Below are 25,835 nucleotides of genomic sequence, written 5' to 3'. Positions count from 1 at the left end.
AACAGCACTGAAAACACCGAACTCATTTGGCTGTAAAACTAAAGGGTTCTGCAGTGAGAGGTTTATCTGAAATATGCACATCTCAAAAGATGCATAATGCACGTCATCCTGTTTTTTACTATCTGTGTTTAATGTATTGGTAACCTCTGGTCCCTATCTTGCAATTTCTTCTGTAAAATCTGTCTATTTATCCTGTGTGTGTGTTTATCCAACAACAAACAGACTGCCTGCACTTGAACTATCTCACAGTTGCAATCTAAAGCCTAGACAGTGCCAGATCTGTGGAGTAGTGGCTCGAAATCTGGATTTTTTTCACTGTTGGTTTCAGTTTTGGCAAAATAAATTTGCCCGTTTCACAACGCAGACGTAGGAAGAACTGATTATACTGGAGATTGAGCGAGCAAAGGTCACTGATTGTGTTTGTCGTTTCTGTCACCTGTCACACAGAGGCTCTTGTCCCTTCTGTAATTAATCACATTAAGAGACAAGCAAGCGAATTTCTAGTGGATGCTTTGGAGAAACTGCCGATGGGAGCAGAAGAGGAGACGAGAAGGAGAGTTACAGTAGAGTGTCAGAGGTTTGTGTTAATGTCAGAATATAGTTATTGTGTTTACTGTATGATTTTCACTTGGTGGAATCATCTATTTCAGACTTCAGGCAAAGAGGTTAATATTATAAAGATACTGGTGCTGAATTAATGTGCAGTAGCACAGAGCGTTGTATCTAAGACACAGTTTCTTTGATTGTCACTCACTTAATTGAAACATGACACAGCAAACAGGCTGGATTCTCTGCACTTTAGATGCATTTCTCCAGAAATATGTTATTAACTATCTTTACTATACTGTAGGATGTTGTAGATGTATGTGGGCCCCTAATTTCCAACTTTGTTTAGTGTTTTTCTTCATTGTTTCTAATTTAATTCAGAATACATTCATTTGACAATATGTAATAGCACTGCATTAAATTAACTTAAATATTTTGTAAGATGCTAAACAAACATAATTAAGTTCCTTTGCACAAATCAGGAACACACAAATAGAAGAATATCAGAATCCTCAATGTGATGGCTGATTATGACACAGCTGATTTAAAATGAAAATATCAAGGAATGGTTTAAGTGCAGCCTGTCAGCATTAATTTAAGGGTTTAGTCAAAAATAATTGGATGAGCCATGTGGGAATTAAATTGCTTTTTTTTTCACACACCATAATTTTAAGGGCTCAGAAATATTTAGACAAACCAACATAATCTGGTCGGGATCATATTCATAGTCTGGTCAAATCTGATCTTTCAGTTCTTAAGCTCACCAGTGTGTTCTTACCCATTAAGACTTGGGAAGTTCTGCAGTAGCCAATTAGATGACCTGAGATTATTACCTGATCCAAGGGAGCATGTTTTTATTTGAAGAAGGAAACTCCAAAAACAAGCAGGAAGTAAAGATGTGCATTACCAAAAAAGCCAAAAATGACATTTTCTCACTTTACCTCATTGGTTATCCAACCAAACCAGAAAATGCTTCTTGACTTGTCCGGCGCTTTAGTGTGAAACACCTGCAAAACTAATTATGATCCCATCAGTCTGAGTTCTACTTTGTGCCATAATTAGCCAATGTTAGCATACTAATTGCTGCTGTCATTTCATGTGATTTACGCCCGAAGTCATGAACAGTGTGACAACATCATTAGCACAGAAACTAACCAGTTAGATAAACAGATGTTAAAAGATGTGAACAAGGTAAAGCTCAAGCCTGCGAAACACCAGCATTTCAGCATTGTCACAGTGATCGTCACAGAGCAGCTAAACTGACGGTGGACTGTTGTTCCAGATACTGTGCCGATTTCAACCCAGAATTGAGCCACAGTGGTTGTTGCTTGATGTTAGTCTTGTTATTCTCTGCACTAAATCTGAATTGTGTTTTTAGTCAACTTTGCTTGTTTGTCCTACTCGTCTGGCTTTAGACTTTACAGATTTGGTGATTTTTACCTTATTTTTAATGAGGGCATATTCTACTAAAAGTGTTTTCCTCAAAGAAGTCATTAAGTTTATGAATGTAGTCAGGCAACGTTATGCAACAGTAATCACATAATTATTGTTTTGTGTTTTATGAGTCTCTCCTTTTTGCTTTCCCCTCACGCAGAGCTTTGTTTAAAATTTGGCTCTTACTTCCTGTGGGTTGAAAAACAAAGATTTCAAGGTCAGAATAGTTAACATTTATTGAAGTCATTGCTCCTTTTCCCCGTAATGTACCAATGTGCTTTTCTCTTCCTTTATTCTATGAGTCACATCCAATAACACAACTCAACCAAACCCATCATCCATTCTCCGTCTCCATTTCTGTGCTTTCTCTGCTGGTCTGTTTGGAGTGGCAGCCTTTTCCTGAGCCCACGCTGCCCTTTCCTTTTTAATTAGTGGGTGAAATGACACAAACAACCCATCGATGTGATGACAGTACGCTGCGTTCAGATAAGAAGGATGAAGGAGAGTTTACTGAAGGTTAAAGCAGGTGAGCAGAAAGTGTCTGGAGGAGTGCTGTGAAAATAAGAGAGGACAGCTGACAGAGGGGCTCTGGATAAGGTTTTTAGAGGCACTAACTCTGTTGGTTTGTTTTTCCTATTTTCCGCTCCATTGAGCCCTGCAGGAAACTGTGGAGACCTGCAGGCTTGATAGGTCATTACGGCTCCTCAGAGACTTGTAATGTTACGGTGGCTGTGACATGTGTGCTTCATGCTGTAAGGGCAGTGTTTTAAATGTCACGGTTCGATCAGAGTCGCCTCAAACAATGGTGAAAAATACAGAGAATGAAAAGCAGCAGTGAAAGAAATACTGAAACCATTTAATTAACAACACTGCAGTATGACAATAGCATACATTAAGTAGAATTTGTCCAGTTGGAGGGTTATACGGTATTATGTGAGCATTACCGCTGTTTCATTTTTTATAATTTTGTCTTGTGTAAAGAGTTGTGACACTGTGCATAAACAAAAACACAATAATTCTTGCTTGATGTATGATTTCAGCTGCTTGGTGTTTGCTTTAAATGTTTTCAGGGGGTGACGGGTCCAGACTGCCGGCAGGGCAGTTTACCACCTGGACTCTTGGTTTCGCATCATCTTGCTGAAACAAGTCTGGGTGGAGCCATATGTTGCTTTAAAACCTGTATATATGATTCAGTATTAAAGGTGCCCCCACAGATGTTCAAGTTGCACATGCTGTGTGCACTAATGTACCCTTATACCATCACCAGGTGCTACAGAGGCTTTTGAACGTCTATAAGTCCTCGTTTCCAGTTAGCTTGAGATTCAGTTCTTGTCAGATCATAGGACAGCATCTGAAACCCTCCATCAACGCTTTTCTAAACCCTGAATTCAGGCGACTGTGGTCTCATGCCTATGTGCCTGTTGTCTCACATATGAAAGTATTTATATAAAGCGGCAGCACCCTTGAGCCCCCACGAACACCTCTCAGAATAACGAAATGAAAGGAGGGACACCCTGGAACTTGACGCAACTTGGAGTGTAAAGTAAAACTGCTATCACTTTGGTTATTACAAACGAGTGCAACACCATGAATGCCTTTGAGGAGAGACTGTCAGAAAGTGTGTGATGTTTTCCCCATTTGGGTGATTAGCGTGTCTCACCCCTCTCTGTGATGACAAGCTCTTCACCCCGGGTGCCTTCAGACATGTGAACTCGTTTGTTTCGAGCATACCCTGACCTTTACAAAATCGCCTCCCTCTAGTGTGCGAACGCTCATCTCTACCAAGCATGATAATTTGTAGACAGCCAGTTGAGAGATTAGATCAAAGGATGGTGGATTGTGGTGGAAGCTGTCGTTCTTTTAGCTGCAACTTAACATCACCGCCTTCCTTGTGGACTAGATAATTGGACACAAAAGAATACTAATTAGTGTTAATTCTGTTAACAAGAAATATAAAAACCTAAGAAGTAACCTTTGAAATGCTGTGTGTGAACAGATAAACTGTAACTGCACACAAAATCTGAGTAAAGCTAATAAAAAGTTTCAGCACAGGACTAAGATTAATTCAAAATCAGGTCCAAAAAAGAACATTGCTTGTGACCATTATGCAAAGCATCAGGCTTCAGGCTCACGGAGGTGAGTTGTTTATGTCTGTGTCTAATGCAGCTTCTTTACCTTTGAGCCAACCGAGTAATTAAAGCTTCAAATTGGATTCTGATTGGCAGACCCTGATGGTCTGTGTTTCAGCAAAGTTATTGACATGCAGAGTCTCCAGAGGATGAAGAGGAGTGATGGGACAGCAGACAGATCCTCGCTTGATTGGCAGAGACATGAACAGAGTGTCTGACAGGTCTCCAGGCTCAGAGAGAGAGGGTCATTAGTGCACTGCGGTGGTGTGGATGTGTTATCTGGCCTCAGGTGTTATGTCAAAGAGAGCAAGAAGGACAGGCAGAGAGAGAGGTCACCTCTTAAATAAAAAAGCATGCACCAGCCAAACACATCATGTATCACTGAATGTGCTGTCGCTTTGCTTCCTCGCCCAAACCTGTCCCCAGAAACCTCTCGGCTCTCCTCCACTGTGCAATATCTCACCCTGAGCTCTCTGTGAAGACAATGGCTGCCTATTGATTTCACCTTGCTGTGAACACAGGACCACATCCGATCTCAGGAAGTGGATTACATGCAGGGAGATACCCAGCTGAGATAGTGGGATAAATGCTATTTGCTTCATGTTTTTTTTAAGTTGAGATAAGCTGAGTGAGCTGGAAGACAAGATGAATAAGAATCTTCACAGCACTCAGACACAAAGCACGAGAAAGATACTGTCTCTCCTCTCACCGCTTGATAAAGAGACGTTCTGTTGACACACTGCAGTAAATTTGATTGGCCCGACTCTCTGGGTTTTATGTGCAGAAATCTATCTCAAGAGCTTTGTGCTTCATCTCGTCCTCTTACTTAGAAACCAATTGAATTTTATGTCTGCTGAGTGTTTCCACTATATCTGTCATTGTCGTGCTGTTTCCTCCTGGAATCACTCCTTGAATAAAGGAGGTACAGTGCAGGCCTGGGTTTAAAGTCCAGTTTATGCTATAAGTGATTCTTCTTTACAATTAACCAGAGACAATGAACAGTGTTTGCTTTTGTTCTGAAGAATTTATGTTTAGGTAATAATTAATGGTGCCTATCTCGTAATAATGATGTTTATGTTCAACTAAACTACTTTTTTCTATTTTTTTACAATTTATTATCGAACATTCAGTTGCAGGGAGGTGCCAGGGTTAGATGATAGGAGTGCAAAGTGCTCGACTGTCAGAGTACTATTGGGGTTTTTAGTTTAGTTCATGATAACAGCCCACTAGAAGGTGAAGAAGGCTCCTACTAACTCACAAACATAGTCCCAGTAATGGAACTGAACAGCATGAGAACAGCTGAAGTGGGTGGTTTACCTGTTGTAATCATGGCATGGATGTTGATGTAATGACTCATAGTCTGGTAATTACAGTAATTCCCATATGGTATGCGTGAGACATGAAGAGCGATACTGCACCTCGAGTCCAGAAAACCTACTTATAGATAATAAAGTGTGTCAGTATATGTTGTATATTCTCGAGCTTGTGCCATGGCACCTTTGTCAGCAGCTGTAAAGTGTGTCCTTATTGACTTTTTTTGATGAATAATTAATGTTTTCTACACTTATACCATGTCTGTAAATGTGTGTGTGTGTGTGTGTGTGTGTGTGTGTGTGTGTGTGTGTGTGTGTGGACCATATAAAACCCTCTGCTGTCTGGCTCCAGCCAGTGGGAGGAGGTCTTTGGCTGAGTGGAGGGTGACCTGCTGTTTAATGGTCACCAGAGATGCTCTCTGTCGTTCATCATCACTGTCTGCTGCCATCTGTGTCACATTAATGTTTGAGGAAGAAAGTGTGCAGCATCCTGCAAACGAACGTGGCACAAGAGGAAGAAAAGATCCATGGTGCATTAAAAACTCGTGGTAACCTGAGGTTAACAGCGGTCTATTACATGGAACTAGCAATTTGTATAATTTATGAATGATCTGGATTCGCCCCTTTTCATAGCTGTCTCTGTGAGAAACGTGTGCTTGTGTACATGCGAGAAAACCTAGCACCAGGGGAAATTATCTGGAAAACCTCAACCTCCCAAGAGATAGTGATACAAAGTGAAGGAGCGGCTCTATGATTGATTTACCATCTTTAAAGCAAAAGATATCTCTCGAGCTTCTTGCTAAAGGCTAAAGCTGCAGTCGAAGCTGATGAATTTTCAATATGAAAAGGTCGGGGTGGGAGGGGGGGGTGACCCATATTTCTACAAAAAATACACCACTGTTATAATGTTCTCTCGCCCTGGTTCATCCCACTTTAACTCTCTCACAGAAGGTTCTGTAGCCGCATTCACATCCAGTGAAAAGGTGTGTGATCACTCAAAGCTTCTGCACGAAGGGGATGCTGCTGCCCTGCTGCTGAGGAGAGTGAAGAGTGAATAAGAGGAAGAAATATGAGCTGAGCAAAGTGCAGGGCCGGGCTGTATTTCAATGGGATTTTTCTATGATGAACATCACAGCACAACATCAGCATGTTAGGATGCTAACGTGCTGAGGCTGTGTCTGTGAGCAGCTTCACAGAGCTGCAAGCATGGCTGCAGACTCCTTTCCCAATTGGTATTGCCAGGGTTTCACTTGGGAATTTAGAATGAAATGGGGAGATCAATATACTCCGGACGAGCATGCTTCTGTCATTTGCTCCTTAACTTTGTGAGCGAGCAGGGATGTGGGTGTATCCTCGGACCAATATTGTGTTATGTGCAATTTAATGCTCCCGAAACCAAATCACATCCAGACTTCCAGTTAAACCAGTCATAGTGTGCAGAGTTGCATTTGGCCCGACCATCACCACTTTTACTGAAGTTAAATTATATTTTCAGGAAAACGTTGAGCATCAAACACCCGGAGAGGACAGATGTTTCTTGTTGGAATCATGGGAGCACTGATGGAGGTTTTAGCCAGAGGGGAAACAAACATTATAAACAAGTCCCATCCCATGGATGCTGAACTCAAAATAAACTAAAGTGCCTGTGTTTGTCAAAATAAAAACACCCTGTGCAACACTGGGACTCAGCGTGGGTTTTTATAGTTTGTAGACAACTGTAAGAGATCTGTAAGAGAAAACTAAGCTCCAGCATATGAAGGTTTGCCCATACAGTTAGATGAATTCATGGTTGGCTTTGGTCTTTAAAGGGGATTGGTGACAATGTAGTAAATGTAAACAGACTTCTCCTATACAGCTGGACAGAGCTGCTGTCTTGCTGTTCTTAGAGTGCTTCAATCCAAAGCCAAACGCAACCTGGCGCCTTTTATCAGACTGTAATAAAGTAAAATGAGTCATGTTACAATTGAAGGTTTTCTTCTGCTGCTCAGTATCTCAGTCCTGAAAAGCAGGGGTGAGGCTGTTTTGAGGCAGTGTGCAGTCTTGGTTTCTGACTTCAAAGTCGCATTTTGCCCAGTGTTTCTGCTGCCTGGCTGCTGAATGCTCAGTACTGACTGTATTTTTATGTTTGTTTCATGTTCATTTCTCATCCAAGTCCATGCACTTTGCTTTTCTGCCAACTGGAGGCCAGCTTCTCCCAGCACACCTGCGGTCTTTAATTGGCAAATTGATTCTGGTGTCTGTAAGTCTGACCACCTGCAGAAAACACCAGACTGACCGCAATGTAGCTACATGGTCCTCGCCAGAGCACAGATTCGGCGACAAATAATCCCTTATATACTTGGACAACATGAATTGTGAATGGCGAAAAAGCAGAAAACCTTCCCCACACTGTGTTAAGAAAACAGTGAGTCACCGTGCTTTCCTCCAAGCTACTTTATTAGTGCAGTGCCGAGAAGTGGGTGCATTTCCTCTGCTCAGAAGTTTTTCTGTCTCCTCACTTGTGTTTACTCAGGGCAGAGAGAGCAGCAGTGGGAATGTGTGCTGTGTGTACTCAAGGAGGGCTGCATCAGGACACCACACCTGCTGTAGCAAACTGTGCGGTGCTGTGCTCCTACAGCACCACTGTAATATGACAGGAGCTCAGATAAATATTAGTTTTGCTTTGTTCATAACACTTGTTGACCAAGTATTAGTCATGCGTGCCAATGCGGTACATCTACAGTGTCATGAAGACCAGCTCCTTGGCTGCTGGGATCTTGCTGTACGTGTTGTTGCAATTTGCAATTTTGATTTTCTGCTTTAGAATCATTTACATTTTAATGACATCTAAATCATCAGGCCTGGCTCACAGTATTTCTGGTCTGGTTCTGCCTGGACAGGGAGCTATATTTTATTTTAACCAGCTCTATCCTCGAGCATATGTGAAATGTGTCACTGAAACTGTTCAACCAGAGTATATTGGTGCCTTTAAAAGAATAACTGAGCAAGTCATGTTTGTATTCAGCCGTTTGAGTCATATAGAGACAAAGGTGTCCTCAGATCTTAAAGGTGAAAGAAAATCTCTGCATTAGCTACAGTGCAGCTGCTATTCAGCTTAAAATGCTCTAATCACTGATGTCATGATGTGCCTTTGGCTGCAAATGAAGCTGGAACTATTTGTACAGGTTCATTAGTGCTAATTCATGTAAAGTGAAAGGAAGAGATGACTAGAAAAGGACGAGGATGAAAGAGACAGTAATGAATAAGGACTGAAGGAGGCTGGTGTGGGCTTGTGCAGTTCCCTCCACTTCATATAATTTTTATTTCCCAATTTCACGTACAGAAGCACTGGCAGAGTTGTGTCCATCTCCTCAGTGCCTCACACAACACTGTGTATTGGTTTAGATTGGTTTCTGATCTTCACGGTCGGTTTTATTGACAGAATGGAAAGCTTAGTTTGGTGAAAATCAAATTACTCACTGCACTGCACCAAGATGGAGAATCTTCGTGTGTGTGTGTGTGTGTGTGTGTGTGTGTGCGCGCTGTTCAAATGACATGCTCACATCTTTACCCAGCTCCCTGTGGATGCTTTATCACAACAGGACATCTGTAGCTCATATGATAGAGCTGTGATGATGTTCGTTCAGTACTGACATTTTTTATTCATAAACTTAAGAGACAAATACAAAAAATTAACTTGATGACAGCACAAGATTAAATATGAAGGAATCACTTGCTCTTAGCTAAATCCTGATCATCATAGTCCAGTAGGTCTGGGAGTTGTAGATATCTGTATCAAATGTCATTGTATGTATATGTTGAAGTCCAAAGCGGTGGACGGACGTTATCATCTCCAGAGACACAACTTACGTGTCTGTTTGTGCAAAAGCATCTGTCTACTGAATGTAACATAGCTGTGTGCATTGACGTGCAGGTGTGCAGATAATTGTCTGTACCTTGTATCTCACTTGTAAGTTGCTTTGGATAAAATCGTCTGCCAAAATGACTAAATGTAAATGTAAGTCTTGTCGTGAGTTTCAGGGAAAGACAGAGCTTTGCTAATTGAAGCTGAGAAATGTGGGTGTTGTGCTCTGACTGTCAGGCTTTGAGCCTAATTAGGAGGTTATTAAACTGCTGTGGAGCTGTCAAATGTCGACCAATTACCTGTGCTTTCCCTTGTAATCCTGCAAATCGCTGTCTTATTTTAATTCAAACTGGCCTAAAGACAAGCACATTAATCTGCATATTTACTGCCAATCGATTGAGATTTTCCACTAAGATGTTAATGTTTGATTTATTTTGTTAGATTTTTCATTGTGTCTGTTTGATCTTTCTTAGGTTTCCTGAGACTGGCCACATCCTGCTGACTTCCCCAAGAACAAAAGGACTAGAGTAGGAAACACAGGAAGGACCCTGGAAGTTCAGATGATGCCAGTGCTAAAAGAAAAACCCAGTTGGCATCAGAGCATCACAGAAACAAGAGAATATTGCAGCATTATGTAGTTTTCTCTGACTCCCTTCATCCATATTGGTGGTTGCTGGTTTTGGCCACCTGCTAACTAGGTGGGTCTATCTAACAGACCAATGGAGCATGTTGGGGAGGATCTGAACCTCTCCTTTCTGCTGGAAAATGAAAGAGAGATGATCCTGAAGGTGCTGCAGAAAGACGAGAAATTGAGAAAGCGAGAGGAGAAGAGGATACGGTGAGGACTCCAGCATCATCGTTTGAACTCATATTCATCTCGAGTCCGACTTTTCCTAATGTGCTTGATGTTCTGCTGTTTCTGTCCCACAGGAAGCTGAAGAATGAGCTGCTGGAGATCAAACATAAAGGTTCTCGTCGACCCCAGGAGTTGGGGGAGCGACAGTGTGCTCGCTGCCTGAAGACTTTGGGGCTGATCTTCGACCGCGGAGATCTCTGTGAGACGTGTCAGCTGCGCGTCTGCAATGACTGCCGCATTACAGCTCCCAATACACGCCACTGGAAGTGTAACGTTTGTGCCAAGATCTCGTAAGTGTGATGCCTGCAGGGACCTGAGCAGTGTATAACAAATGCTCAGGGTGTATTGATTATTGATTATAGTGTATGACACCACATCTGTCTCCATCCAAACGCCCAAAAAAACACTTCAACACTGTGGTTTATACGAGTAGCTTCCCAAATCTCATCCCTCTTTATAGCTATTGGTTTCTCATAGTACCCCTTCAAGCATTAGTATGTTTATTGGTTAGGTTTTATGTATTTCTTTTGTTCCCTTTAAAAGTAAAATTAGCTTACATTGTAGGTTTTCATGGACTAAAAAAACACAAAATTATGCATCTTCCAGCTCAAGTTTCTCAGTATCTTTGTTGGCTAATGAGCATTGTTTATACAGTATTTACTGTAGTATCTTGGTTTTTGCTGCAGTTGGCATTTATTTCTGCAAACGAGGCATTAAAATAGTAACTATCTACCTTTCTTTGTGAAAAAATGTAAGACAGATCATTTTGACAACACAATCTAGCGTCTGGAGGGCTGACATATACAGTCTGGTTGCAGTCACACCTCTCTCTACTGCTGCTCTGAAAACTTTTTTATTTACTTTTACTGTAGTGGACGTAAGTGCAACTTTAGTCCTGTATGATGAAAATCAAATAAAGTATAATTATAAATGTAAATAAAAGACAAAGACAACAATATAAATTAGCAGGGACCAACCACAGCATTACTGGTAAACATCTGGGTTTGATGCCTCTTCCTCAGAATCAATTAGCAGTGGGTTTTTCTCCAGCTTCACTTTGCACAGTCAACATTCACACAATAAAAAATCAATAAGAGAAATAGCAGAGATATCAAGTTCTTAACCGCCGCCAGTCTGAATAATCACACTGCGGGCACAGAACATTGTTTTTTAAAAGTGTAAGGAGTAAAACTTTTCTCAGCTATTCTCTCATTCATTGCACTCTCCACCTACATTTGTAACCCACAGCTAAAGTTCGCATACAGAAAATCACAAACTGAACTGAAGTAGAAGCACGAAAAGCAGAGGAACAATTACTTACCATCACAAAATAACTGATTAATAATATTCAAACTGTGTGGCTAACCCTGAATTTGGAGGATTAACCGGTGGATGACATGTTTGCAGGGAGCTGAAGGTGGTGACAGGAGAGTGGTTCCTGGAGGAGCGGTCCAAACGCTTCGAGCAAGGAGTGCTGAGCAGTGATGTGATCAAACAGACAATCCTGAGCAGCCCGAGCAGTGAGTCCGTTCACTAATGTACCCAAAACTGTAAACCAAACAGCTGCACGAGTGTGTTAGTGTGTTAGCTATTATGATATATGCCTATTAAATTAATGGATTATTGGTATTTTTATCTCAAGCCACAGACAAAAGGTTTACAGAGAACCTATCAGCCACTGAGTCAGAGCGATCTGAGACCCCGAAATCCAACAGAAGTGCGATACTCAACGCTATTGACGGTGCCAAGAGGAAAGGGTAAGACAAGAAAATATCAATTTAAGCTCATGCAATACTTGCTTATTCTGAATTAAACAGAATTTCCACATTGTGAAAACATGTAATATGCATAAAAGCAGAGAGTGCACAGGATAAAACACCTCAAATCAAATTTAAAAGAAATCTGCGTTGTGCTGAGGGCTCGCATAAGCACGAAGACATTAGAAAAAGATCAAGTGGATGCTCCTTTCATTTTCTGAGAGTCTGAATGCATTTTAAATACGTTTGGCGAAGCAGCACAGCAGTAATTAGATTGTACAGTCTAACATCACTGCTCGTCTTGGCTGCGCTCTAACGGTTCCTGAAGGCATCACAGCGTTTCAGATAAAGAAGCTATCAGAAAGCAGCCCAGCTTTGATAATCAATAGATGGTAGAGCTGCTCCGTTAACAACAATCTCAGGAAAGCTGCAGTTACTTTATAAAAAATGTGCATTTAATATATGGCAACAATTAATGACGTAATATTATGGGAAATGGAAACACAAATTCAAGTTTTTAACTTTCTATTGATTATGTGACAGTGTGCTTATGCTATGATTTGAGCTAAATGTTAATAGCAGTATGTTGACATGCTGGTGTTTAGCAGGTTTAATCTTAACTGTGTTCATTGGTTTACAGCAGCTTATTACCTGCAAACCTTTACTAAGTAGCCTCTAAACACACAGTCCAGCTGACGCTCATAGGATTTTAACCTGCTGGCTTGATCTTCATACGTGTCTGTGCCAATCCATTCAATAGATCAACAGTGGAGTCTGCCATGCTGTTAGCATGACTTAAAAATCGGAATCTGCACCATGACTATTCCCATTTACATCACACCTCACTAAATATATTAGATGGGTTTTTCATATTCTGATAACTGGAATATATTTTCTCTGCAGGATGCTAACTGTATAGTTGAGTGATCGAGATGATCTCTCATGAGATTATATCACGATGAAGCAGCAGGAGCAAAGAGACACAGAGTAAATTCTCTGCACTAATGGATATGACAGCACATATCAGATAGATACCAGTAGATAACAGACTTGGCCTGTGTATGTGTGTGTGTGTGTGTGTGTGTGTGTAGAAGGATGAAGATGGATAAAAAAGCGATCAGACCCACTTTGAAGCCAGAGAATGGAGTCGACAGCGTCAGTGTCAAGTCTGTTTCAGATGGAGATGCTCAAAGTGTACGAAGTGGCCGCTCTGCTCCACGTTCAAACAGGTGCCCGATACTAAATGAATACAAAAAAGAATAAAAAATTACAGCATCATCCACTTTCAATCTTATTATTACAGCTGTACAGTGATTTATCAAGGAGTAAAAGAAAATCTATATGCAAATCATGTGAGAACATTCACTCAGAATCATGTTTTCATTCTTCACAGCTCACAGAAGTACCAGATAGAAGATGTTTCAGTATTACAGTTACAGATTGATTTTGTTTCCTGTCAGTGAGTGTGAATGAGTTCAGCCATTTAGTTTAAAACCTTATTGTATCTTTTTGAGAACTGAACTCTTTCAGCATCAAGTTTTTTCAACAACAAACGCAGAAAATGTGTGTGAAAGTGTCACAGCAGTGATACTTTTTCAAAGCTCATATTGAAATATCTGTTAACGTGATATTTTAGTAACTTTATTTATACAGCCTCAGACAGGGTGTTTCCCACAAACGTTATACAACGATGCAAAACATGAATTAATGTTATTTCATGCTTAAGGAGCTATCTTAGGTGTTAAATGCTTGTTGATGTTGGTGCAGGGGCGGTGCGGTGGCCTTGGAGTCCTCCGGGATGCCCACGGTGCCCAACAACCTCCGTTCCCAAACCCCGGACAGATCGTCCACTCCCAGTGACAACCGGAGGGTCAGGGTCAGCAACTGACACACGCATGCAGCCACACACTAGGGAATCATATCTACATATCTACTGAAGTGTTATTGTGAAAGCTTGGGTGTGTATTTGTGTTTGCAAGCAGCCTGACGGAGCAGAGAGCGTTGACAGTTTACACTGCAGTGACAGTGTGCCTGAGAAGAAAGCTGCCGGCCATCACAGGACAAACTCTGGCACTCCAACTATTTCCGTGTCCAGGGCTTCAGTCTCATCAGGTATCTCCATCGCCTCTTCTTTCGGCCTGTGTTTTTTTTATCATCCTCATTAAGGCTACATGACTCCTGCTGTTGTCTCCAAGCTTCACTGTTCACACACAAACACACACACACACATACACACTGCATATCTAAATCACAGTTTCCAAATGCGTCAGACACAGCAGCATCATATTTAATGTGATATTAGACAGTCAATTAGACAGTGTGCAAAAACACTCAGCTCCACCTCAGACTGTTAAGTAGCTTGCACAGGATCAAATTATTCCATATTCCTGTTGGGAGCAGATGTCACGTCTGCACAAATTGCACTATTAACTTCCACTCCCCCAATCACTCTCTGTGGCTCTTTTTCATGTGCGGCTCTTCTTTAAGTGTAATCTCCTCCACTTTGTCTCTCGCACTGTCAAAAGTTTATCTCTTCTGGTAGCAGCTGTTGAGAAGTGTGTCAAGATTTTAGCTCCGATTAGTGCGGAAAAGAGCTGCAGAGCTGGATCTCCACTCATGCTCCCTGTTAGTGCAGTATGGACTCAGTAGTGCTGCAGAGGTTGTGTTAGACTTTCTGGTTGTCCGTCATTTTGACAGACAGGCTCTTAAAAAGTCTGTTATAATCCATCATATTATTTTAATTCTCTTTTTAAAGAGAAGACATATTTCAAGCACTGGTTAGAAGGGCAAGTCTCCCTCTGATCACTGCTGCCAGTCTATATATATTTTAAATAGTACATACTGTAGCTTTAATTGCATTTAATTTTAATTTGTTCATTTTCAGTTCTTGATGATTAATATGAAGGTATAGAATGGATTATGCGACTATAGATACATGAAGAGCAAAAGACAAACAGACGCCCTCCAACCCCTCCAGTCCTTGAATCTTTGATATAAATGTGAATATAGTACCAATCATTCATTACTGTGCAAGCTGAACTCGTAGCTCACAAAAACAATCTGTCAAAACCCTTTTGAATTAAAGGAGTTTGCTCATCTGCTGTGTTCTCTATGTGCAACGTCTTGTTTTCCTGATACTGTGGATGATAGTTTTTGCTTCAGTGTTGGTTTCCAACACATCTTAAAATCACAGTATAGTACAACCTTTTTGAATCAACTTTTTTTACTCCTCCTCTTCTGCATCCCCCTTTCTCCTTCCCTTGAATCCCTGCACCAGATCACAGTCGCTCAGAGATGGACCTGTCAGCTCCCGGTTCTGAAACCAGCGACGACGCCCTGAATCTCAGAAGCCGTTCGGTGCCCGGCCTCAACGAAACCGTAAGCTTCCTCCCTCCAGTTGCATCCCTGCGCACATATTTGACTTGTCTGCACAGAGAACAATCGCAGAAAAAGATTATTTAGACTGTTTTAAATCCTTACATCCACTGTACTGCACGTCCAAATGAAGCTGAGGGTCTGTGGGCCTATAACTGCATCAGATGAGGGGCTGAATGTTAATTTCACACCAGCGCTCACTTCAAAGAGCATGACAGGCATCTAAACGGCTGTAGGCTGAGAACAGGTGGAGGATGTGTCGGTCAGTATAGGGCTGCTTTGTGTCTGTGTTTACCCAGTGTTCATTTGTATTCAGAGGGCTTCACAGAAACACAAACGGTCGTCATACCTCTCTCTACTCAGACGCACACACAATTTTAAATGGAAAACTGCTCATCCATTCATGCCCACAAGTTTACTCTAGACCCAATAACATTGTGATTTTGCACGTCACAAACAAATAAACAAAATTACCACACTCTGTCCTGACTTGTCTGATTGAATTTATGGAAGCTGTGTGCATCCACCCACACATGTCTGCGGCGTGGAAAACTGCGCAAAGTACAAATATGCTTTGGCCAGCTTCCCAGATGCCGTCTTCCTTTCGATTCAACATGAATTCTGTCTTCCTCAGGAGTTTTCTGACGAGGACACAGAGGAAGACATTGATGCCCTGATGTCGGCTCACAGCAAGGTTGCCGGACGGCGTCTCAGCAGCGCAGTGTCAACGGTAACACCCGCGTCAAAGCTAGTAAACAGAAAAATAACAAAGCGGATTCTGGGAAGTCCTACATGCTCACATACAGTACACACACGCACACTCTGTATACAGGCACCTCAGAGCTCTCAAATCCACCTGTAGTGTGAGTCAGGCCTGTGCGCTCTGTTGTTGACTGTGTAAACATAGTGTGAGCTGTGTGGCCAGAGGACATACAGCTGCGATCACGAACACCTGCAGCACGCTTTGGAAGCCTGCTGCATTTGCATAAACTAACTTTTTGGTTTATAGTATAATGTTACTGCTTTGTGCAGGTTGATGAGTAATAGTCATGATATTTTGCAGGCATGTGTTTTTATGTAGCTTAAAGCTACAGTAATATTTTGTTTGTAAGCTTGGCCACATGTTATTTTCCTCTGGGCACCTCCACTCACAACTATCTATGAAGTGATCAGTGTGGCAGACATCCAGTATACAAATAGGCTAAATAATTGCTTCATGACTCCATGTTCACTGGTCCGCGTTTGTCACTGTGTAATTCGAGAGGAGCATAGGTAAAAAGATGAGGCAGACGCCCCGCCTGTCTGACATTTATTGTCATCTCATAACAGCAGTTTTCAGAGCTGCTGTTGGCAGTATGAATGGAAATAAAAGGAGATGATGAGGGACATTATGCAGATAGTTAAGTCTGCCATTGAATCGAGCTCTAATATACTCTGCCCTCTGTTACATGAGTCACTTCATGGAGGGCTTTGTGTGGATAACAAAAAATCACAGCTGAAGTGGTGTTACAGTAGAACAGAAGTCTTACATTTTAATTTATTAATTCTGTTCTAGTGATTGTCAAAATGATAAATAAACATGTTTTAAGTACAGTAAGTGAGTAAACATTACAAACAACAAAGGCTCTGCAGCTTTGTGAAGCTGTTTATTAACTATTTAATACACTTCTCTGAGTTCTGCTCATTGTGAACGAGCAAATAATGGCGAGCTTGTGACTCCAGCGTTAAAACGCTTTTCCTTAACTCCCCTCACCATGTTATTTCTTATTACTTGTCCTATGTATGTCTTTACATCACAGGGATTAAGATGCAATAACATGCAGGTGAAAGAAACATGTAAGACAAATAAGAAACACCCCTCTATTTAAACTAAAGTGGCGGAGGAGCCACACACCTCCCTTATTCTGTGTGTGTGCATCTGCTGCATTCGTGTAGATTTCACAGCAGATTCCAGATGAGTTGTAATCTCTGTGGTTTCATCTGATAATCACCATGGTAACTGTGTGTAATGTGGTTTCTGGCTGTGCTGCTGGAGACGGGGTTTCTGCAGCTCCTCCTCGGGGGCCGGGGGTCTGTGCTCGGGGTCTGCCTCTATCACTAACAAATCAAAGAGCTCAGATCTCTCTCTCTCTTCTTTTTCTTTCTTCTTCCCCTTGTTAATCTCTGAAACAAACCGGTTGCTAGACTTCAACTCCTGGCTCAGAGAGACGGTGGGGGCAACTCAGTGTCCCCGACTCAGATGCTGAGACTGTGAGTCTCCTCTTTCATGTTTGTGCATGTGTTTATATTCACCACTGGTGCAGCAGCAGAGTACAAATATTAAATACAGTAAAACATAATAATAATAATAACAATAATAATAATAACAACAACAACAATAGTAATAATTTTTGCTCTATTCTGAATAAACCAGCATGTTTTTCTACTAAATTTGTCTTTTTAATGTTATCGTAGCTGCATCTTCTTCCATCACGTCTAAGCTCCTCACATTAAACTAGTCATTTGTCAGAGTGATTCCCTGCAGGAAATAAATGAGGTAGACTTTCCAGTAGAAGAAGCACAGTGTGGCTCAATTCTGATTTCCTCCCTGGACAGGGATATTATTATCAGTGGATTAAACCAGCTACCCTCTCCAGAATTACAGCGGTCATGTGTGCCTAGTTGTGCCAGGCGTAATTAGGCTGCAGTGGTGATGGTTTTTTTAGAGTCTGTTATTCATAAAATATGTTTTGCAAGTGTACATTTGAGATAGTTTAGACAGTTGCAGGCAAACAGGTTAATACACCTTTTACATTTTTACAGACACAGTTAACTCTCTGAATCTAATTTCTAGTTCTTACTAATACTCACTGCAATCTGGAGTTTTTATTTTATTTTACTCTCCATTTGGCTTTCTTGTTAATTTTCCTATTTATTCATCTGATTAAAAATTTGCATTTCAAGCACCTTTTATCTGCTCTGCCTACTTGACTGATTTTTACAGCTTGTAATTTCAACTGAGGCAATTCAATGATTAGCTGAGTAGTGAATCAAATAGAAATTAATCAGCAAATTTGAATTGTATACAAAAATGAGAAAATATAATGCATTTCTAGTACGAATAAGCTTTTCCAATTAATGTGGTAGTTAGTTTTTTATTTTTTGTTTTTTGAGTTTCAGGCTGTCGACTAAGGCTGACACATAGACAGACTGTGATACAACAAGCCCATGTAAACTGAAGACTGTAGACTGAACGAGACACCAAATGACCACAATCATTATGTCATTATGTATTTCATTATTTATTTTGTATGTGGTGCTTTAGGGTCATTCTGTGTCTGCACCTCTCCGTGCTGGGTTTGCACTGTTTAGTGTCTCTTTGTCGTCATTCTGCATCTTTTTGTGGTTGTTTTTGTGTTGTTCCCTTATGAAGGGATGCAAGAAAAAGACTGTAAGTGGAGAGAAAATTAGTAAATTTCTTATTAGAGACATGAGACGTCCTTCATCATTTAGCGCTTGAATGATTTCTGGGTCAAGAGTGAGAGTAAGAGACCTGAAATGACACAGAGCAACACGATCCTCTTTCCTGTCTTAAGTCTACAGTGTGAAAACATCTAGGGCTGCAGTATTTAAAATATTAAATGGCTTGAGCCTTACTTACATTTCTTTGTGTTGCCACAGTTTTTATTCCATTCATGTTCATAGAGGACTACAACAGTTTATTTCGACCATGTTTCATCAGCACTCTGTCACACTTTAGATTATGTTGTTTCATCGTCCTTCTCTCCTCTTCTTTCCTTGTGTGTTGTCTCTGTTTGCTGTTTTGTTCTCCTCCTTTGACTTTCTCCCCCTTCTGTCTGTGGTCGTCATCTAACAGAGCAGCATAAACAGCATGATGAGCATGTACAGTGAGACCGGTGACTATGGAAACGCCAGAGTGAGCGGTGAGATCCTGCTGAACATCAGCTACAGCTATAAAACCGGTGCTCTCAACGTCCTGGTGAAGGAGTGTCACAACCTGGCAACGGGAGATGAGAGGAGGCAACGCACGGACGCGTAAGAGTGCACGTACAAACACACACACGTATACATATTCTACATATCTGTTCATAGCAGGGTTTTAATGATCAAATTTCAGTGTTGGAATAAGTACTCATTTCTTTTACTTAAGTTAAAATAGCTGTATAGCAGTAAGTACTCATAATGCATATTATTGTACTTTAATGTTTAATCACTTTAATTTTGCACCTGGTAAAACTGGAGCAGATTTAAATTACTTTATACATTCCTCATCTTATCCTAAACTATTATAATACAGAATTATAATTCAGAGAAAAATTATGGAGAGTCAAGTAAAAGTACCTCATAATTATAGTACGATATTTGAATAAAGGTTTTGCCAAATTGGCGGATCATTACCAGACATTACTTATCCTGTAAAACAAAATGAATGACAGAACGTGTATGTTTACCTTTATCAAATGATTATTTTAAAATTTTATTATTTAAATGTGGTCATTCATGAATCTGTTGTAATGAATCAGGAGCAGCCGATACTTCATGTAGTGGGTTTAAACAAAATTCTTTCTTTGTCCTTTTCGTGACAGCTATGTGAAGACGTACCTGTTGCCAGATACGTCACGACAGAGCAAGAGGAAGACGAGCATCAAGCCGAACTCCGTTAACCCTGTTTTCAATGAGAACCTGAGGGTCAGTGTCTGAAAAACTTGAAGTTTTAATTCTGTGAACTCAACACGATGCTGAGTTCAGTACGCACATCACTGATGTTATTTTGTGTTGTGTAGTATGTGATCAGCCACTCGCAGCTGGAGACACGAACGCTGCAGGTCTCTGTGTGGCACCACGACCGATTTGGACACAACAGCTTCTTGGGAGAAGTGGAGCTGACCTTTGACTCCTGGGAGTTTGACTCCCAAATAGAGGAATGGTACGCCCTGCAGCCCAAGGTAGGAACCACCACCGGCATTATGTCTTCTTCTTCTATTGTATGCATTTTATAGGTGCAGGTGTTTGAACGGTGTTTGTGCAGGTGGAGAGCAGTATAGACGCCACCATGCAGTATAAGGGAGAACTGACGGTCGTGTTGAAGTATATACCTGCTGAGAAGAACCTCATGCTTCCTCTGGACCAAGTACAAGGTATGTTTGTACCTGTGATGACCATTGTGTATTAGATATGATATTGTATGAACAGTATATAATGTTGAAGCTCATAGTGAGTCAAACTGTTTGGAAATGTTCAGATCTCAAATTGAATTGAAAATTAATTTTTATAGTTTTATTTACTTTATTTTAAAATAATGGCTGACCCACCAGTTACCAGTGAATTGCTTCTCAACTCTAAAATTCAGCATGTTCTACCCCCTCCTGACCTGCACACATTTTCACTGGATTTTCTTTTTCGACGTAGTGCAGAGTGCTGCTGTTAGACTGCAGGCGAGATATAAAAATAGAGCATTGTCCTGATCCTGACCACCGACTCTCTGCGTGCTGTCAAGTTGTTACTTGTTTAATGTGTTTAACGCTCGCACAGATGTTCATCCTTGTCTCGGATTTCCTGTTTGCAGAACAACTCTTGGTCATTTGTTCCTCGTGCAATTTATCTCCATACAGACAGACCACATTTTTTTCCTGTGTGTGTGTCTGTGTGTGTGTTAAGCTCCACAGAAATTGCCCTAATAGAAATAATTACAGTCGAATCAACTTGTCTTTTCATTCTTTTAGATTTTTGTAGGAAGTTCTTTTCTTATCCCACTTTTCTTAAAATTATAAACTGCTCTCTGTTGACCAGGGTTACAGTGGAGCCGTCACTGCTATGTCTCAGAAACGCCTCAAGGAAATTCCACTAATCTTGCACAAACATCCACTTGAACTCTTGCATGTGCTTATTAGAATATGTGACCTGCACCTTTACTGGTTATTTGAGATAGACAACAGCAATTCTAGTTTTAATATCATGTTTTTTGCGATGCATTTTTGCCTTTGTTGACAGTAATTTGCTGAGACAGACAGGAGATGTGGAGAGAGGGAGAGGATATCCAACAATAAGATTGTTATAAGCTGCTCTAGTCTTCTGCTACTATACCTAAGTGTAGGCTTTGATAAAGTAATAACACTACTCTGCAGAGGTGCAGGATGTTTTTTAAGGAGTTATTTAAGGTATTGTAGACTCCCGGTCAGAGCAACAGGTGTGCATTGTGGATACCTCAATGGTCTGTACTCTGTCTATATGTTGAAATTGTCCAGTCTCATTTTTAAACCTGTAAACTGAGGCGTCTTTTTTTCTGTCCATCTCCCTTAGTGAAGAAAAGTTTCCTGAGAGGCAAGAAGACGAGCAGCTTCACTCTGCCTAAAGGGGGCATGGTTGAGCTTCTAGTCAAAGGAGCCAAAAATCTGACTGCTGTCAAGTCTGGAGGCACCTCTGATCCTTTTGTAAAAGGGTGAGTTGGTAAAAAACGATGTGATTTGAAAAAACTCAGACTGAACATTGTGCAATAAAGTTGTTTTTATTTAGGTACCTGCTCCCTGACAGCAACAAGTCAACCAAGCACAAGACGGCAGTGGAACGTCGCACTGTGAACCCACAGTGGAACCACACATTCACCTACTGCGGCCTGCAGCCAGGAGACCTCAACAACGTCTGTCTGGAGCTCACCGTGTGGGACAAAGAGGCTCTGGCCAGCAACGTCTTCCTGGGAGGAGTCAGGCTGGGAGCTGGCACAGGTGTGTGGCAGATTGCAGACTGGGAAAACAAAGTAGTTTGTTAGTATGTGAAACACCTCCACATGTTTATTCCTCTTATAAAGGTCGTAGCCTTGTGCAGAATTTTAAACACAGTAGTATTTCCTCTGAAACTGTGTACAGCTCTCCACAGACTAAAGATCCATACTGGGGCTATGCTGTAATACTTACTCCATAAGAATAAGCCTGTATTCAATTCAGTGAGAAAGGACTTGAACATATCTTCTAAAACATCAATTAAGGACATAAATGCATATCGTGCAAAAGCTCTGAATCATAAGTGGCATCTTGTTTAACTATATGGTAGCTAAATCTTTAGTTGCACAGCTGAGAGTTGTTATTTTTCCTCTGGCTAATGAGGTTGTCACACTGAAAACATATTCAATGAGAAAACGGCTTGTTCGATTTGGGAGAAGTGCAAAGGGAGGCTCATTTTTCTCTTGCATTGTGCATATTATGGTTATTTAAGAGTGGCTGTTTCCTATGAAATGGTACAACATGTCAAAAATATTACTGCTGTCATCGGCATGTCTATATGGGAGTGATACAGAGTTTTAGAAAGGGCCCCAGACTCTTGTGAATGTGTCTGGTTTGGTTTTTGAAGGAACAGCTTTCCATTTGAATGAGAAACAACATCTGCTTGATGTGTGAAGCAGGGAAGGTCATAACTCAGACATTAGCTCATCAGGGCACTCTATTAATGCCTGTAATGTACAACCCATTTTTTGTTTCTCCCCCCCAGGTAAAAGCTACGGGACCGAGGTAGACTGGATGGACTCATATGGGGAGGAGCAGCGAGTGTGGCAACGCATGATTGAAAACCCTGAAGTCCCCCACGAGTGCACACTGATGCTGCGATCCAGCATGCGCAAGTGCAATACATGAGGCAGCCCGAAGAGCAGACAGAGACGATAACAGAGACTAACAGAGGGAGAGGAGAAAAGACGGAGAAGTGGTGTGAGGACAGAGCGGGAGAAGTAGACCGGTCGAGAAAAGGACGTCCTTCTCCCTACTTCCTTCTCCCCCCGAGGTGCCCTGTTCAGCTCCCTTCTCCTGTCCAGATCAGCCAGTCATGCCTTACACACTCATCCACATGTGCCCCTCTGTCCTCCAGATTATCTAGTCTTGACCAAGCACTGCTGTTTACTACTGTATGTGGAAAAAACACAAACATGTTGTATGTAACTTACTGTAACGACTGAATAAGCACACGATGCGGCTGTCCTCGTCTCTGTGATTCTCGTACCAGAGTCACATCTGCATGTAGTAACAGCTGACGGAGATTTGTAAAGCGATCAGTGATGTAGAGACTTAGACATTCCCTTTGTTAACCGCTGGTGTGAAGCACACGATGATGCTGAGCTTCATCCCCTCATCAACACTTGTGTACAGAGGTGGAAAGTGGCGACAATACGACCCGCCCTTGTTCTAATTGTTACTGAAGCAGACTAATGATCAGAAGAAACTATTTCAGGTAAAAGTACTTTGACATCGTATGGTCACTATAACATTTCTGTATCAACCAACAACCAATCAGCTCTTTCATCATTAAAATTAACTAATTTTAATAGATTGTAAGACCAAAAGAATATGTATGACTCCTTAGTTTATACCCTTTATTGCCTTAATATTTAATAAAGCTACAAATGTATTTCTTTTATTTAACATTTTCAATTTCCCACCTAAAAATCTATTACAATCTATTACAACATGCAAAATTTTAAATTAATTAATGATCCTTAATAATCCACTATTTTAGTCTAACCCCTAACAGAGGTATAAACATTTTTAAATGTATAAATCCACATGGTACAAAGAGTAAATATACAATATATTTTTACTGTTGCTTTGTTAAATGTTATACAACATATTTAATTATTATATTATGAATAATTAAGAGGTTTATCAAATATAGTATTTAAACAGTAAATGTGTAACTTTAGAAAGAAGTAAAACCTCAATAATTTCTCCTTTTTCTTTTTTAAATCAGCATTTTAAGTTAATTTTCCATTTAAAATTAATATATTATTTCCGTTTTTAGAACAGTTATTTTTTCTTTTGTGAATGCAGATTCCATAAGTTAAAAACCAAAAGATTTGGACGCTAGGAAAAGCTGGTTCATCTTACTAAACATCACAGTATTTCCCTAAAATCATGTTGACATTAGCATTTAGCTCAACGCACTGCTGTGTCAAAGCACATGCATGACTGTGAACTCTTTTTAATTTACTTTCAGTTGACTGTTTTTCAAGTACAAGCTGTTGAAAGACGAACTCACAGTAACACCACCACAATACCTGTAGTTACTTTCCACCGCTGATTAAATCTGTGGCACAAAGTCTGGACAGTTTACACCATTTAGACTAGTTTCAGTGTAAATTTACATAACACTGTATCAGTGTGATATTAGAAAATGCATGATGACTATTAGAGACAACAGAAGAACAAAAGAAAAGGAAAGCACTGATGGCGACATCAGTTGACATTCAGAAGAAGAAGAAGTGTGATTGTGTGTCCCAGGGATCCTGAGGCGGAGGCTGAGTGTTACAGAGTGAGTCAGCACTGAGGTGATCAGCCCTCATCTCGGGGTGGGCTAATAATGAGTCTGTGACAGTCACCTTGTCCCCGTCTCCCAGGGCCCCACGCTCCACCATCCTGTGATGAATCACGTCGTTCTCAAAACGATTCTCAAGTTAAACCCCATAGAAACATTTTTCATGTTGAATGCCAATTTGGCCTCTTGTCCTTGACAAACCTTCTGCTTAAAACTCCCAGTGCAAAAATAATTCCACACTCCACGATTACAGTAATAAATAATACATGATGTTCATTGTACATCATTCACGTAGATGAGAGGCTTGTGCAATACCTGGTAAGTGACGAAACGCTTGATGTACAGCATGTACCTTTGCTCCTGTGTCTGGATTCACTGTATTCAATCCTATTTTGTCCCAAATGTGTTACAGGAATATTTTGAAATAAATACATATTTGAATAGACCGCCTGTCTGTTTTTAAGGAGAATATTTCCAGTATCTGTTTGATCTTTCTGTATGTACATTGTTTGTACATACAGTGTTTTATCCAACTGTGACGTGATGGTACATCCAAGCCTGGATGAAGTAAATTCATTCTGGACACTTTGTGTGAAACACTTATTTCAATAATCCTGTTTACCTTCTCTTTATTCCATGTTTTTATCTGTGAGTTTTGGGGAAATCTGAATTACACTCATTTTCGTCCACCTGTGTTGCTCCAATTATCCAAACAGGACACACCTGTGAAACAGCTCAGAAGAAGATAAAGGCTCTGGAGCTCACTCGTGCTTTGTTCCCATGCTGAATATGTAAGACTGAGATGATTTTTTTTGTTTGGTGAGATAGTTGCATCAAAACTCCACCTCCTCCTGCTTTGGTTGTTTGAACAAATGCAACCCATTGTTTTAAGAGCAGGACTGAAGGTAACAATTATCCTGTCCGAGGGCTGGTTAGGTCTGTCCAACATGCCATTTCCAAACAAACTGCACGACTCCATAACAGGTTTTAAACATGTAAATGGGGGGAGAAACCACAATTATCTGACAGGAGGCTCTGTGTGGAGTGATCTTGCAGCACAACTGGGTAAATAAACAAAACTGATAACTGCAGGTCCTACAGCGAGTTTATTTCTTGCATCCCACTTTCTTAGGACGTCCAAGCGGTGGAGTGTGGAGTTTACACTCCACGAAGCAGGTGTAACGTTTACTGTGCTTATCTTAATTTTTATATGTTAGAATTTGCTACATCACAGCAAAGACAAGTACCTATCGGTTTTGCTGAGACCAAATAAAAGTGTGATGACAA

General features: G+C 40.8%; 1 protein-coding gene across 3 annotated transcripts in view; it reads left to right on the top strand.

The window, feature by feature from the left end:
• The window catches only part of sytl5 (synaptotagmin-like 5), a 29,909-nt gene extending 4,709 nt beyond the window's left edge, over window positions 1–25,200 (top strand). Inside the window, exons 2-17 of one of the 3 annotated variants that reach the window (XM_026376542.1) lie at window positions 9,740–10,104; window positions 10,197–10,412; window positions 11,530–11,642; window positions 11,765–11,879; window positions 12,971–13,108; window positions 13,647–13,749; window positions 13,862–13,991; window positions 15,157–15,257; window positions 15,889–15,984; window positions 19,111–19,289; window positions 19,841–19,943; window positions 20,039–20,200; window positions 20,284–20,392; window positions 21,555–21,693; window positions 21,768–21,976; window positions 22,737–25,200. In XM_026376542.1, the coding sequence (XP_026232327.1) occupies window positions 9,986–10,104; window positions 10,197–10,412; window positions 11,530–11,642; window positions 11,765–11,879; window positions 12,971–13,108; window positions 13,647–13,749; window positions 13,862–13,991; window positions 15,157–15,257; window positions 15,889–15,984; window positions 19,111–19,289; window positions 19,841–19,943; window positions 20,039–20,200; window positions 20,284–20,392; window positions 21,555–21,693; window positions 21,768–21,976; window positions 22,737–22,879 (2,175 nt within the window). In that variant the 5' untranslated portion in view covers window positions 9,740–9,985 and the 3' untranslated portion in view covers window positions 22,880–25,200. Of the gene's footprint in view, window positions 1–9,739; window positions 10,105–10,196; window positions 10,413–11,529; window positions 11,643–11,764; window positions 11,880–12,970; window positions 13,109–13,646; window positions 13,756–13,858; window positions 13,992–15,156; window positions 15,258–15,888; window positions 15,985–19,110; window positions 19,290–19,840; window positions 19,944–20,038; window positions 20,201–20,283; window positions 20,393–21,554; window positions 21,694–21,767; window positions 21,977–22,736 lie in introns of all 3 variants that reach the window. The other 2 variants (XM_026376541.1, XM_026376540.1) reach the window with 2 other exon arrangements.
• The last annotated feature ends 635 nt before the right edge of the window (window positions 25,201–25,835 follow it).

The sequence above is a fragment of the Anabas testudineus genome, chromosome 21, assembly GCF_900324465.2.
Source record: "Anabas testudineus chromosome 21, fAnaTes1.2, whole genome shotgun sequence".
Lineage (NCBI taxonomy): Eukaryota > Metazoa > Chordata > Actinopteri > Anabantiformes > Anabantidae > Anabas > Anabas testudineus.
This window is presented reverse-complemented; position numbering and strand designations above follow the sequence as displayed.